General features: G+C 39.2%; 1 protein-coding gene and 1 pseudogene across 5 annotated transcripts in view; both read left to right on the forward strand.

Annotated features, from left to right (window-relative positions):
• The first annotated feature begins 4,569 nt into the window (after positions 1-4,569).
• Positions 4,570-8,478, forward strand: LOC100618428 (eukaryotic translation initiation factor 3 subunit J-like; annotated as a pseudogene).
• A 729-nt stretch (positions 8,479-9,207) lies between these two features.
• Positions 9,208-15,179, forward strand: part of GPR89A (G protein-coupled receptor 89A) — a 56,492-nt gene continuing 50,520 nt past the window's right edge. For all 5 annotated transcript variants that reach the window (XM_007485335.3, XM_056819305.1, XM_056819304.1 and 2 more), the window contains exon 1: positions 9,208-9,437. In XM_007485335.3, the coding sequence (XP_007485397.1) occupies positions 9,396-9,437 (42 nt within the window). In that variant the 5' untranslated portion in view covers positions 9,208-9,395. The remainder of the gene's footprint in view (positions 9,438-15,179) is intronic.

Raw genomic sequence — 15,179 nt, forward strand, 5'->3', positions numbered from 1 at the left:
TCAAATCTGACCTCAGACACTTCCCAGCTGTGTGACCCTGGGCAAGTCACTTGACCCCCATTGCCTAGCCCTTACCACTCTTCTGCCTTGGAGCCAATACACAGTATTGACTCCAAGATGGAAGGTAATGGTTTAAAAAAAAAAAGTAATCCTTCTCTTGCACTACACTATAACTTGAGAGTTTATAAGTCAACACCTAATTTAAAAGATTTACAAACACTCTCTTTATGATTATTTGGGGGATTTGAAAAGCCATTTCCAGTCCACTGCTTCACCATTAGGGTCCTACACACACACACACACACAGGTGCGTGCACCAATTAATCATTAATATGGGAGCTCTTCCAGGCTTGTACCACTAGAGTCCCAAGAAGACTAGGAGCTTTAAGGTTCAGAGCTACAAGCTTAGAGCTCAGTGGAATTGAAGGTTCAGGATTCACCTCTGATTACTACTATTTCTGCTGAACTATGTAAAGCAAGAATTTGTCCATTCTTTCTTCAGGAAAATGCATTCTTCAGTTCCAAGAACAATAACAACAACAGAAAGGAAGACATATTCTCTGATCTTGTTTTCCATGGCTGAAGAGTAGCTCCATTTTTAAATCTGATTGCATGTCTAATTGGCACCTGAGCTTACAAATATATTGTTATTCACTCTCTTTCCCAGAGACAGAATGCCTGATCCAGGTCTTCAACAATCACAAAAGCATTCCCAGGTATCTTGAGTGTTGTTTTTGGTACTTTTCTATAAATTCTTCCCTTGCTTCAAATCTCATCTCTTCCATAAAACCTTTCCTGACCACTTCCATCTGATATGATATATACAGTGTCTTGCCAACCTTAAAAGGTTACCAAAATATGACATTGAAGCACGTGGGTAGCACAGTAAGTAGAATGCTGGACCTGGAATCAGGAAGACCTGAGTTCAAATCTGGACTCACACATTTATTAGCTATGTGATTTGGGGAAGCCCCTTAATCTCTGTTTTCCTCTTTTTTCCATCATCTATAAAATGAGTATAATAATAATATCTAACTCCTAACGTTGTTGTGAGGATCAAATAAGATCATAATTGTAAAATTCTTAGTACAGTATCTGGCATATTGTAAGCACTATATAAATATTAGCTACTGGTATTATTAACTACCATAACATTATTATAGAGTCAACCTGGCTGTCAGTACTAGCTAGAGTACTGATAGATTTAGGAAGATCTAGGTCCCGATTCTGCCTTTGTCTTGTAACTAGCTTGGTGAGTCTGGGAAAGTCACAACCTTAGTGAGCCTCAGGACTTATCTACTCATTCTGAAAATTTCCCATGTGGCAAAAATCAAAAGATATGATATTTATCAAGTATAATATTTCCTCAGCAGTCATAATAAACTTTCTTGTTTTCTTACTTATCTTCATGTGTATGCTTTATCTTCCCAAATTGATTGTAAATTCCTTAAAAGCAAGGACTATGGCTATAAGTCCCTGTTTTCAGGGCAGGTAGGTGGCTCAGTAGATAGAGAGCCAGATCTGAAGATAGGAGGTATTAAGTTCAAATCTAACCTCAAATACTTCCTAGCTGGGTGACCTTGGGCAAGTCACCTAACCCCATTTGCCTAGCCCTTACCATTCTTCTGCCTTGGAACCAATATTTAGTAGTGATTCTAAGACAGAAGATAAGGGCTTTTTATTTTTATTTAAAATATTTTTCCATGGTTACATGATTCATAATCCCCCCTCCCAAAGCCCACAAGCAGTTCCACTGGGTTATAGAAGTATCATTGTTCAAAACATATTTTCATGTTACTTGTTTTTGCATTAGAGTGACCCATTAACATCAAACCCTAATCACATCCCTATAGCACTATGTGATCAATCACATATTTTTCTAATGCATTTCCATTTAAATAGTTCTTTCTCTGGATGTGGATAGTGTTCTTTCTCACAAATTCCTCTGGATTGTCTTGGATCATTGCATTGCTGCTGGTAGAGAAGTCCATTACATTCGATTGTACCACTGTGTATCAGTCTCTGTGTACAATGTTCTCCTAGTTTTGCTTCCTTCACTCTGCATCAATTCCTGGAGGTTGTTCCAGTTCACATGAAATTCCTCCAGTTCATCATTCCTTTGGGCACAATAGTATTCCATCACCAACATATACCACAGTTTGTTCAGCCATTACCCAATTGAAGGGCATCCCCTCATTTTCCAATTTTTTGCCACCACAAAGAGCGCAGCTATGAATATTCTTGTACAAGTCTTTTTTCCTTATTATCCCTTTGGAGTAAAAACCCAACAGTGGTATGGCTGGGTCAAAGGGCAGGCATTCATTTAAAACCCTTTGTGCCCAGTTCAAAATTGCCCTCCAGAACGGTAGAAGATAAGGATTTTTTAAGAAGTCATTTTTTTCACCACCTCACTTCAGAAATAGTTGGGTTTCAATAAATATTTTTTGAATGATTTAAATAACTTCACCACCAACCATGTGTTTTTTTCTTACAGCCCATAAAATGAGAGCACCAAATGTCACAAGTTACTTATAAGAGAAATCAAAGAGACAGTAATTTTTTGAGTCTAGCAGGCTCGAGATAGGAATGAATTCTTACACAACTAGGATCCCTTTGTTTTGGGGATGGAGAAAAGAAAAATGACCTATTACCATTAAATACTGAGGTTTTATTTAACAATTTTAATTCATAACAAGTCTTAGGGCTAGAAAAGATTTCAGGAGTTGTATATAGTCCAAGCCATTCCTGAAGGATGAATTCACTACTAAAAGGTTCTGGACACTATGCCTCTCCTGATAGGATGTTAACTTTTAGGGATGCCATGTCACAATGTTCATTTATATTTAATCTGCCAATCTTTTTTGTCTATACCCTAAGGGATATCTAGAAAATATCAAGCAAATTGAGGCTAGAGTTATTCTAAAGGTTGAGACAGACATGATGTTTCAATATAACCTCTGAAGAGGAATGCTTTGGGAGAAGGGAAAGAGTAAGTAGACCTGGACCAAGACCTAAGCCAGAGAGAACCTTGTGAGCCTCGGAGTGAGAGAATATAACTTCCTCTGTTACCACTGAAATCACATTGTATTAACTTTGTAATGTTTACTTACATGTATATGTGTTTTTTCTCCTGAGACAACATAAATTCCTTGAGGACAGCCATTATATCATCTTTTTTAGCTTTGTAGTCCACTACCTCCAGAGCTTAATGTAGGTGTTGGGATGTGTGTGTGTGTGTGTGTGTGTGTGTACATAGGATGCTTTAAAATTCTCTGCAAAGTATTACATGCTAAGGTGGGTTGGGCTTGGGCAGATGTCCCCAAACATATAGGACTTAAAGTGGCTCTGTAGAGAGAAGTCCAAGCTTACCTATTATAGAAAGGAATGAGCCACAAATAATTTGGATCCAGAGATTTATTCAGTTGTACACTGAGGTGGTATTAGGTCGGGAATTGGGGGAGGGGAAGAAATGAAGTTATTCTCAGTGGTTGTCATTTCCTCATAGAAATATTTGCCTAACAACTGTACATTGATTCATGGTTTCATTGAATGATGAAGAATCATTTAGATTGACCATTTTCAAGCCCAAAATAAAATTTCCTAGCAGCCTTTGTTTGTGATGCAACTGGTTAGTGTATTGTATGCCCAAGTTCCTTTAATTTTCTCTAAAACAAAAATGCCATTTTTCATTAACTGTCACAAATCTTTCACAAGTCAAATGCAGTTAGATGAAATCAATTTAAAGTTTATCTTAATAGCATAAAAATTGATCACTCAGCTTATAGACTTTTTACCCTTCAAGACTGGAATGTGATTTTTGGCTAACGTTCAAAATAAAATAGTGTCAATGGTTGCATCCTCCTAGAAAGGCACTGGAGTTGAGTAGGAAATGATTAACTCAATGGCATTTTGCTCCTGGGTCAAACTGGAAATCATGTCTTGGGGGTTAGCTTTGTAACTTTCCAGAGAAAAACTAACCTAATCCATATTGCAGGAGAGAGTATTATCATGTAATATTTGAAACAAACTTCTATGTTGTAAATTAAGGGGCATAATTCGATATTCCTTGAGTTGATGAAAATTGAAATGTTGAGTTCAAGTTACTGTTCTTTATTCCCTTTGCATTCAGTACCATAGAAATTCAAATATGGCTTCATGAACTGTAAGGACTTTTCTGCTTTGAAATACCAGATTCATTTCCCCAGAGAACAATCCTTTCCCTTTCACTGGCACGTCTTATTGTTTCTACTTTCATATACCTCATATTGGTCAACTCCTATAGCCACAATCCTGATACAGGCTCTCATCATTTCATGGCTGGACTATGTAATATAGGGCTTAAAGGGGAATAAGGATGATGGAGGGAAAGAGGGAATGGGTTTGAAGGAGTGAAGAGATTCTTCTTGCCCTCTCTTCCTTTTGGGGGAAGATAGCCAAGTCCTGTCTCCTTGAAAGAGGGAGTATGTCTCTCCTCAGAGAATGTTCCTGGGAGATGGAGGACAAGAGACTAGAGGGGGAAGCCTTTGTAAGATGGCACAATGCCCCCCTTGAGAGCCCTTGAGAGGCAAGATGAACTATTATACCTCTGTTTTCCTCAGGGACACCAACTATCAGTCCCCTTCAGGATCTTGGGGCTACTCCACTGCCAAGGAGAGATATTCCTTGGATCTGGCATTCTTAGATCACTGGGATCCAGAAGTTAACCCCTCTTTTTGGGGAGAGGTATGACTCTTCCCCAAATCTCCAATCCCCTTTACTATTGTTAGAAACTGGCCCAGACTTAAATCTAGAATAACAGGTTATTTATTTGGGTTCTCAGCCTTGATCCCTCTTTTTGCCAGCTGCCTGTTGGTCCCTACTCCTAAGCTAACTAACTTGAATATAGAAGTCCAGGGACAAGTAAGGGAGAGAGAGAGATGGAGAGGGAGATCCTTGAAAGAGATCTTTGTGGATGACTTTCTTCAAAGTCCCAGTCCACAAAATCCACTGATGGCTTTGATTGCTGTTTTTGAGAGTTGAGTGAGAGGTATTCAGGGGTTTAAAGAGAGACAGTTGATCTCCAGAGAGACACAGGCTTCTTCCCAGTCTAGGGGATTTACCTTTTCACTCAGGCTCCCAGCTGGAAGTGAGTTGCGGGTTGTACCTCCAAGCTTCTGATTCTCTACTGAAATTTTCAGTTTTTTCTTCTTACTCCTCCCCAACTCTCTCTTCAGCTAGTCTCTGTCAGAGACTGCTCTCTGCTCAAAGTGGACTATCTCTCCTCCAATCTTACAACTATCAAACTAGCCTTCTGGTTGGTCTCCCTATCTCAAGTCTCTCCCTGCTCCAATGCATTCTGTACTCAGGTGTGAAAGTGGTTTTCCAAAATTCAGGTTTAATCATGTTATCATCTCCTCACCCAATAAACTCCCATAATGTAATATAAAATAACCTATTTGGCATTGAAAGTCCTTCGCAACCTGAATTCTTCCTTCTTTCCCAGTCTTCTGACATTTTACTCTCTTCTACACACTTTACTTGTCAGTTATACTGGCATACTTTCTGTTCCTCAGATATGATACTCCATCTCCTGACCAAGTGCCTTCCCACTGGCTGCCCCCCATGGCTGGAATCCTCTCCTACTTTGTCTCTGATTCCTAGCTTCCCTTGCTTCTCTCAAAGACTCAGCCCAAACACCTTTCCTGGTTTCTGTTCCACTAGAGTTTTCTCTCTGAGATTTGATATATCTCTATCTATACCTACACACACACACACACACACACACACACACACACACACACACACACCCCTTAAACTTACATATACCCACACAAATTTTTTTAACTTATGTACAGCTTCCACCAAACATATTTATGACCATTGAGGTTAAATGACATGCCCAGATTAATACAGTTAGGATGTGCCTAAGGCAAAATTTAAACCCAGGTCCTCCCAATTCCAAGCCTGGCACTCTATTCACTGTGCTACCTAGTTGCCTCTCTTTGCTGGCTTTTCATCTGTCTGCAAATACACTTCAGAATTCCCAATGCTGAGGCAGGGGTGGGAGGAAGTCTTCCATTATCTTTCTACTTCATCCAGTTACCAATCTATCTTTTTCCTTCCTTTTATTGCCAAATTTGGAAAAAGTTATCTGTATACTTCCCACTTCTCTGACTTCAGGCAATTCACTTAATATCCTGTATCTCAGTTTTCCTACCCTATGAAAGAAACTTTTGACTTCCACTAGTGATAATTTCATCCTTCGAAAAGTGGAGGAACCAGCAAGGAGAAATTCTATTCCAGTTCAGATTCTCACTAACAAAGAATTGTTTTCTAGAGTAGAAATAATGGGAACATCTAGAGAGGATCATTCATTTCTAGAGTTTGTGATAAGGAAAGAGAAGAAATCTGGGTATAATCTGACATATTCCTTAGATATAGGGAAAGTAGATTTCAAATGATTCAGAATAAAGATGGGTATGATTCCATGGAGTAAAATATTTCAATATTTTAAAATATTTCTGGGAAAGTAAGACAAGAAGGAATGTTCAAGAATAAAATTCTGAAATCACAAACTAGATTATCTAGAAGGTCTCTTCCATCTTTGAATCTCAAGATTTATTTTCCCTTACTGTGTGTTCCAACCTGGGAAACTCCCACCAATACAGACTGTCACTATCTTTAATTTATCATCTTAGACAATATTTTAGAAAACAAAGATTAGGTGATTTGTCTAGTATCACAGTCAGCATGGGTCACAGTTGGAATCTGAACACAGATTCCACTTCTCTTCCCTGAATATACAAAAGAAATGAAGTGGATTTGTCTCCATTACCTTCCCTAACTATACTAATCAGTTAAATGTAATCAGTTAAAATCACTTGAATGAAGTTGAATTTTCAACACTGAAAATGAGAGGTTAGGTTTCTAGCTTCTGTCCCATTCGATGTTGATTTTTAAAAAGATGATATATCTGCATATATAATAATATAAATGATAGTTTTTTTAAATATATCTTTAATTCAACAAATATTTATTGAGTCTAAACTTTGGTCCAAGATATTCTGCAAAGTGGTAAAGACTATAATACCAAAAATAAGACAAAACACCCTAAACCAATGAAGGCAAACCTTTTAAAGATGGAATACCCAATCTGCAACCCTCATGGTGTATGTGAACCCCCACCTTACCCCAAACAGGTGAAGGAGAATGTGTTCCCATTGGGCTGATGGACAGAGGGGGTTATATGAGAAATATCCTCAGGTGCTTGTGGAAAGGGGGAAGGAAGTAGCCCCCTCTGGCATGCTCTAGCAGGTGTGCCATAGGTTCAACAACACAGCCCTAGATTTTATCCTTGAGAAGTTTACATTCTATTGGAGGAGAGGAAATACAACATATGCCCAGTAGTATTTTACTCAGTAGTATTTTAAGGGATTATTGCTCTAATAACTGAAGTGTATTAGAAAGGACTTCTGGGAGGTAAGATGATACCTGAGTTGAGCTTTGTGGAGAATTAGAGGTTTCAAAAGGCAAGAGGAGAGGAGAGAGAACATTCTAGGAATGGGGGACCAGTCTATGCAAAGTCACAGAGAGAGGAAGGGGCAGTGCTGTAAAGTGGAAACAAGCAATCAACCAACAATTATTAACTCTTTGCTATGTCCCATGCAATGTGCTATGGTGTTGGGATACAAAAAAAGGTAAAAGACAGCACCCTCAAGTTTATAATCTGAGGGAGACAACATGCAAACAAATAAATACAATGCAAGCTATATTCAGGATAAGTAGGAATTTTTTTTAAAGGAAAAGCACTGGAATTGAGATGGGTTAGGGGAAAATGCCTATAGATGGTAAGATTTTAGTTGGGAATGAAAGTTAAGGTTACAGTATGTAGGTGGAGTGGATCATATGTCTAAATAAGATACAGTTACAAACCAAAAATAAAGTGACAGAAAAGAAGAAAATAGCAAATCAAAGAGAAATAAAGACAACAGAAGAAAAAAATAAGAAATTAAGAAAATGTTAGAAGAGTGAAGAATCTAAAGAGCTTACACCAGAAAAACAATCAGAAAATTAGAGGAAGAGCCAGCTCTTAAATTGGCAAAAGAAACTTTTGGTATACACAATTTGTGGTATAGATGCCATGAACCATCTTCAAGAGATGACTTCAGAGAGTTTGGCAAGTTACTAAAAGACAAAATTACACAGTTGGAAAAATCTCTGTATTGTGCCAGTTTCTTGGGGGCATTAGTTTGAGGAATGTGTATTTATAGGAACTGAAAAAGATTAACAATTCATTAACAGTGCTATGCAGTGAAAAACAGAAACAAAGATGGCAAAGTCAAGCCCAGAAGAGGAAACAGGTGGTTCCTGGAGGATTAATGGCTACAATGAAAGATACTTTCAGATTATAGTGGCTACGATGGAGGCTATGTGCAATACTTTGAAGATTTCACAAGACCTTTATTGTCTTTTGTTGCCCACCGTCCTTTCGATATCTAGCACAACTTTATTTCCTTTTAGTTCTGCAGGCTACTATCGGAAATGCAATGTCTTTGTGCTAGTTACTTATCGCTAGGCGCTTAGGTGCTAATGCAATGGGGAACTTGGTTCTTGTTCCCAAGGGGTTAAAATCGGGAAACATCCTGCATAGCTTTTTTTCGCCTTTTGAATTCCGAATTGTCTACTTCCCTCCCAAACCCACATTAGAGAAGTGTGATACACACACACACACACACACACATATATGAAACCATACTATTATAAATATATGTATATGTATACATATATATAAGCAGTTCTTTGTCTGAAGATGGACAGCATTTTTCTTTAAAAGTCCTTCTTTGTTGATTTGAATAGTCATTACTCAAAATAGTTTGGTCATTCACAATTATTCTTCAAACAATATTACTGTTTCTGTAATCAATGTTCTCTTGGTTGTGATTGTTTCACTCTGCATTGTCTTACAAGCCTTTCCAGGTTTTTTTCTAAACCCAACCGTGTCTAACTTTTCAAAAGGTTTCCAAAGGACGGTCTCCAACCCCGACCCTTACCCAGACACAAAGTCCTCCTTTAGCCCCTCCTCTCCTAGCCTAGTCCCCCTAACCCTGGCTCCTCTCCTAATCCCGCCTCCCCTCCTTGCCACTTGCCCTTCCGCCTCTTCCCTCCCCAACCCGCCCACTCGTAGTCTTTTCCCGCCCATCGAGGGCGTTACCATCTCCTCGCAGCCCGCTGATTGGACAGGAATGGGCGCCCCTCGATGGCGTAGGGGGCTGGCGAGTGACTGACTGGACGGAAGCAATGGCGTCGGCCTTTGGGGCTAGTGGTCCGGGAGTGTAAGTGGTTTCAGGGAGTGGGAAGTAAGAGACCGGGGCCAGCAGCCGGGACAGCGGGGGATCGAAGTCCCCGGGAGTTTCCTCATGAGTTTCCTGATTGATTCCAGCATCGTGGTCACTTCCCAGGTGAGGAGGTGACCTCTCCCCCCGTGCGTTTACCGGGACAACCGCCCCTCCCCCCACGTACACCGCCCCCTCCCACTCCTACCCCCTCGTCCCTGAGATTAGGTCAACACTTCCCCACTGCGGCCCAACATTCCTCCTCCCCAATCCCTTTCTCCCTCACCTCTCTCTCCTTCCTGTCCCTCTCCTTCTTCGTTCTTTTCCCCCACTTGAGAGCATCCATTCCAGTGAGGACAGTAAACAGCGCTGCACCTAGAGGTCGTAGAGACTTACAAGCTGGGTGAAGGGGGCAAGTGACTCAATTTACCCATTTTAAAAACCAAGCTAATTTTAGACTCCACTTCTCGGGCTTCCTGTGAGAATTAAACTAGAGACTAAAGTGGGTAAAAGTCATTGGCGACCTATATTCTATCCCCAATTTGCCCCTACCTAATAATGTGAGCATAACCAATGGGCGTTTGACGTTAGCCTTTCAGCAACTCAGCTTGCAATGCAGCCCCTTCCCCAACTATCATTTATTATTAAACCTTTATCGAAGAAGAGCAATAAAGGTCAGGCAATTAAAGTTAAGAGACTTGCCCAGGGTCGCATAGCTAGGAAGTGTATGAGGTGCCAACTGCTATTTATAACATCTATTCTTCATTTAGGGAGTTGGTAGGGAGAACGCTGCTGTCCAGAAACCAGCAATAAAGCTGTTGATGTCAGTGGCATCCAAAAGTCATCCAAAATTAAAAAAAAAAATTTATTTTTTAAAGTCAGAAACAGAACAAACTGTTGCCTAAAAGAAGAGGACAAAATATATCTGGAATCCTGTATCCCACACATCGAAGCTTCCTATGAGCAACTTTCCTCTTTACTAATTAAGTGGTGCTGAAAGATGATAACTTTCAAAGTCTGTAAAAGGATACGGATTTGTTTATGTTCCAATACCCTCTTCTTAACCTTCTTGTTATTGTTATTCAGTTGATTCATTTGCTTTTTACTCTTCTTAACCCCCTGGCTTGGAGTTTTCTTGGCAAAGAAAATGGAGTGGTTTGCCATTTCTTTCTCTGGTGGATTAAGGCAAACTGCAGTTAAGTGATTTGCCCAGAGTCACACAGCTAGTAAGTTTCTCAGGCTGGATTTGAATTCAGGTTTTTTTTTTTCATTCCAGGCCCAGCATTCCATCCACTATGCCACCTAACAGTCTTCCTACCTTCTACCTGCATTCTAGTACCTCACTCTTTTTGAGTCCTTTTCTGGTTTATTGAGAATTCACTTCTACCACCTATGCTTTGATAATTTCATTTATGGCTTAGACCTGATGAATAATCCACTTCTATGAACATTCATTCCAGTCTTTCCCACCTGATTCTCTTCTTTGACATTATGGTACCAGGAAAAATTAATAGGTGGTTTGTTGTTAGAACGGAAGAGGGGGAAAGCAATAGTGATGGATCCGAGGAGAGTGATACAGTTCCTACTTTGTAGGGAACTCATCCTTCCTTGGTGCCTTTCCTGGTTAGAGTCTATAGATAGAAGATAATAATGATAATAATAGTATATATATGTATATAATGCTATTTATATTTATAAACATATATTTATAAAGCCATTTAAATAGCACTTTCCAAAGCAATTTATAAACATTTATCCTCACATATTTCCTCACTTTGGTATTATCTTGTGAAAGATATAGGAATGGTTTGCCAGTTCATTCTCTAGTCCATTTTACAGATGAGGAACTGAGGCAGAGTTAAGTGACTTGTCCAGAGTCACACAGCCAGTGAGTATCTGAAGTCATATTTGAACTCAGACCTTCCTGACCTCAAAATAACCTGTACCTCATTTCTTGAACCTCTGTATTTATAGTGTTCTATTTTAAAGCTACTTTTGGGTATTGATAATACAGCTATCTGAGAAAGGTAGCCTTTTTTCCTACCATTTAATCCAGTGTTTTTCTTCTGCTTTCAGTGCTTAAAACTTAAATTAGACAGACTGACCTGCAAAGTCCTTTCCACTTCTAAATCTGTGAGCTTATCCTTACTTCAAAACCAATAAAAATTGTTGCTTGTTGAATTTGGAAGACACATATATGCCTCATAGCCTACAAGACAGTGTGGTTCAGTGAGAGATCCAGCCAACCCAAGTTTTAATCCTGTCTATATGACCAAATGCCTAAACTCTCATCTGAGCTCTCCTTTTTTCTTATGAGTAAAATACTCTGCCTTGACAAGCTGTTGTTAATCTATTACTTCATTATAACTGTTGAGTACCAACATAAAACTAGGATCTCTCCAGAACAATATAATTATATAATATATAATGAAATTCTTGTGCTATATCAAATAATAACATGGGGAAAGGTTTGCACCAAATTAAAGGTGTCTTTTTTAGTTATCTTTCTTTCTGCCCTGGGACTGGTCATCTTTTCTACTTACCCTTGCTAACTTTTAACCTGGAGATCTCATCTGTAACAGAAGTTCATACTTGACTCATGCCCTCTATTACTTCCACCTATTTGTGACTTTTATTAGTTCCAGAGTACAGTGTAATCTTCAACTTCTTCCAAGGGCAAAGTTCTGCCAACCCCATTTCTTTAACTGTTCTTAAGCGTCCACATTCCAACTTCCATTTTATTTACTGAACTATCAGAGGGATTACTTTTTCCTTCTGCATCATCTTTTAATTTCTTTCTCTAAATTCACCAGAATTCATATTTACTTTGGTTTTACTGCTAATTATTCTTGATTACTTTATTCATCAGTTTTGGAGCTCTCCAAAGCGCCCTCCATCAGTATCAAAGGAGCCCAGAATGAGAGAGGCAAACATATGGCTCTCTTCTTCATTTTCTTCCCTATCTCCATTATCTTTCTGTCTGTTTGCCCTCTCTCACAACTTTGTGGACTTCAGTTTCTTATTTGTGTCCAAAGCTCTATTTCTTATTATTAGGTTATCTAGCTAGCTGTTCTGACCCTGAACTTCTGCCCCAACTATATGCACTATTTCTAATTCCTCTTGCTTGTCCAAACTCATTCATCTTCTTGTAAGTTAAATAGAAATGGTCTTTATTATTTAGGGATATGTCTGCCTTTCTTTTAAGCAGTGATACTTAAAATCCATGAGTCTCCCTGATGGTGAGCAAATTAGACCAGAATTCAAGGGATGGTTTGTATACTAGTATTAGAGTATGGTTCCTAGCTTAAAAAGTGAGTGTGTGTGTGTGTGTGTGTGTGTGTGTGTGTGTGTGTGCATATGTGGGGTGTTGGGTGGGCTGGGGGGAAGGTGTTAAAGAAATCATTTATTAGTGAAAGTTGAAGCAGCTTGACATTGAGCATAGTTTCCTTAATATTATGTGCTCCTAGCTCACATAAGAGCTCTCTTGGTTTTCCCTATCACAATACTGAGAAGAGAAAGACCAAAAAAAAGCATAGAGAGGAGAGGCACCTGGTCCCCCATGCAGAGAGATCCCACCTGACATTGATATGACTCCCTTCACCTCATTATAGTCCCCCTACTATCTGCACCCCTGAAATTGTTGTCTTGTAAACAATGATGAATAGGAGCCAGAGGTCTATGGAACCTTTTGTCCTAGCAATATGGTCTCAGAAAAGGCTAAGAGCTGTTATCATTGAAGGATATCATTTAAGAGTCCTTAATAAAGGTTCTAGTGATCTCCTAGTTGCCAAATCCAAAGCTTCTTGTTTCAGTCCTTATTTTCCATGACCTTTGGTTTCCTGATTTCCCTTTTAACTACCCTTCTCATTCTCTTGGGCAATTCTCTTTTTCTCTTTGTGATTCCTGACAGCAGATGTTTCCCAAAAATTTTCTTCCCTCAACCCTTTTCTCTCTGAATACTCTTTCCCTTGGCATTTCTTGTTCATTCCTACTACTTTACCTATCACCTCCATTCAAGTGACTCAACTCTTCTTTAACTTTGACCTCCTTGCTAAAAGAGCTAGACTTAATTTTCTAACTACCTGCTGGCTAAATATTTATCAGATTATTCCACTGGCCATTTATATTCGATATATCCAAAAGCAATTTTTTCTTTTCTTACAAAACTTGTTCCTCCTGCTAATTTCACTACCATTCTCCTAGTCTTCCCTGTTTAAAATCTTGTTGTTATCTCCTCCCTCTTCCCACTCTTTGGATTCATAGAATTCTCAAATCTGATTGGTTCTACCTCAATAGTATTTCTCTCCTACAGCCATGTCAGCCTTCCATGGTTTCTCTACCTTTGCTGTCTCCCCAGTCCGATCTATTCTTGGTGCCACTGCTAGATTTATCTTCTTCATGCATGTATCCTAGTTGTATTAGACCATAACCAAGTATTTGAAAGGCTAGCATGTAGAAGAGTGATTAGACAAATCTACTTGGCCTCAGAAGGCTTCAGAACCATAAAAAAGGAAATTTAGGGTTTCTTTAAGAAAAAGCTTCCTAAGAATTCAGTTTACTGTATTTAAAAGTAGAATGCACTGAGGCAGCTAGGTGGCCCAATGGATTGAAAGTCAGGTCTAGAGACAGCAGGCCCTGGGCCCAAATCTGGCCTCAGATAGTTCCTAGCTATGTGACCTTGGGCGAACCATTTAAACCTAATTGCCTAGACCAGTGATGGCAAACCTATGGCATTGGTGCCAAAGATGGCACATAGAGTACTCTATGGGCATGTGGCTGCCCACCACCTCTCTCCTCCCCAAGATTGTTACTAGCAAGGCAGAGGGACTCGGGCAGAGCTGCCTCCCTCCCCCTCTCCACTGTGCCTGATGACATTTTTTCACATCCCCCACCCCTCTGCCCAGCAAACCAATAGGAGTGTTTTTTCCTCCCCCACACCTGGCACGGGAGTGGGGTGGGGGTGGGGGGGCTACATCTTTGAAATGTTAGCCGTCACTGGCCTACTACTAGACCTTACTGTTCTTCTGCCTTAGAACCAATACTTAGTATTGATTCTAAGACAGAAGGTAAGAGTTTAAAAAAAAAAAAAAGGAAGCTTCCCCCTCACTGAAGCTATCAGGGTTGTTATAAATGGAATCCTTTTTCTGTAGTGGGTTGGCCTACGAAACCACTAAGATTCTAATGAAGAAGTTCTGAGCTTTGAGAAACTTGCCTCCCACATGGTGATTCTCAGACTTTCTGGTCCCAGGACTCATTTACAGTCTTAAAAATTAGAGATCCCCAAAGAGTTTTTGTTTGTTTGAGTTGTTTATTGATAGTTATGGTTTTAAAAATTAAAACATCATTTGTAAACATTAATTTTAAAAAGCAAATCTATTATATGTTAAATAACACTATGAAAAATAACCCATAATTTCTAGATATTATTTCATTTACAAATAACGCTAAATCCATTACATGTTGACATAAATGTTTTTATGAAAAACAACTTTTCCAAAACAAAAAAAAAATAGTGAGATGGCATCGCTTTACATATTTTCTAAATCTCTTTAAATGCGTGATATAAAAGAAGATAGAGTAATTCTCATATTTGTTTATGGAGTCAGTCTGTTGCAATACATTGTTTTGGTTGATGTATATGAAGAAAATACAGCTTCACATAGATCTCTAGTTGGAAAAGGAAAGAGTATTTGGAACATCTTGGTCTTTGTATTTGAACATAGTGTTGACCTCATAGTAGACTCCTTTAAAGGGTCTTAGGAATGCTCAGGTTGGTAGACCACACTTTAAGAATTACTGGCCTGTTGAATAAAATTCTGATTCCTTCCCATAACATTTGAGGCCCTTCAGTACCAGGGATCATTCTTG

This window comes from Monodelphis domestica, chromosome 2, assembly GCF_027887165.1.
Source record: "Monodelphis domestica isolate mMonDom1 chromosome 2, mMonDom1.pri, whole genome shotgun sequence".
NCBI lineage: Eukaryota > Metazoa > Chordata > Mammalia > Didelphimorphia > Didelphidae > Monodelphis > Monodelphis domestica.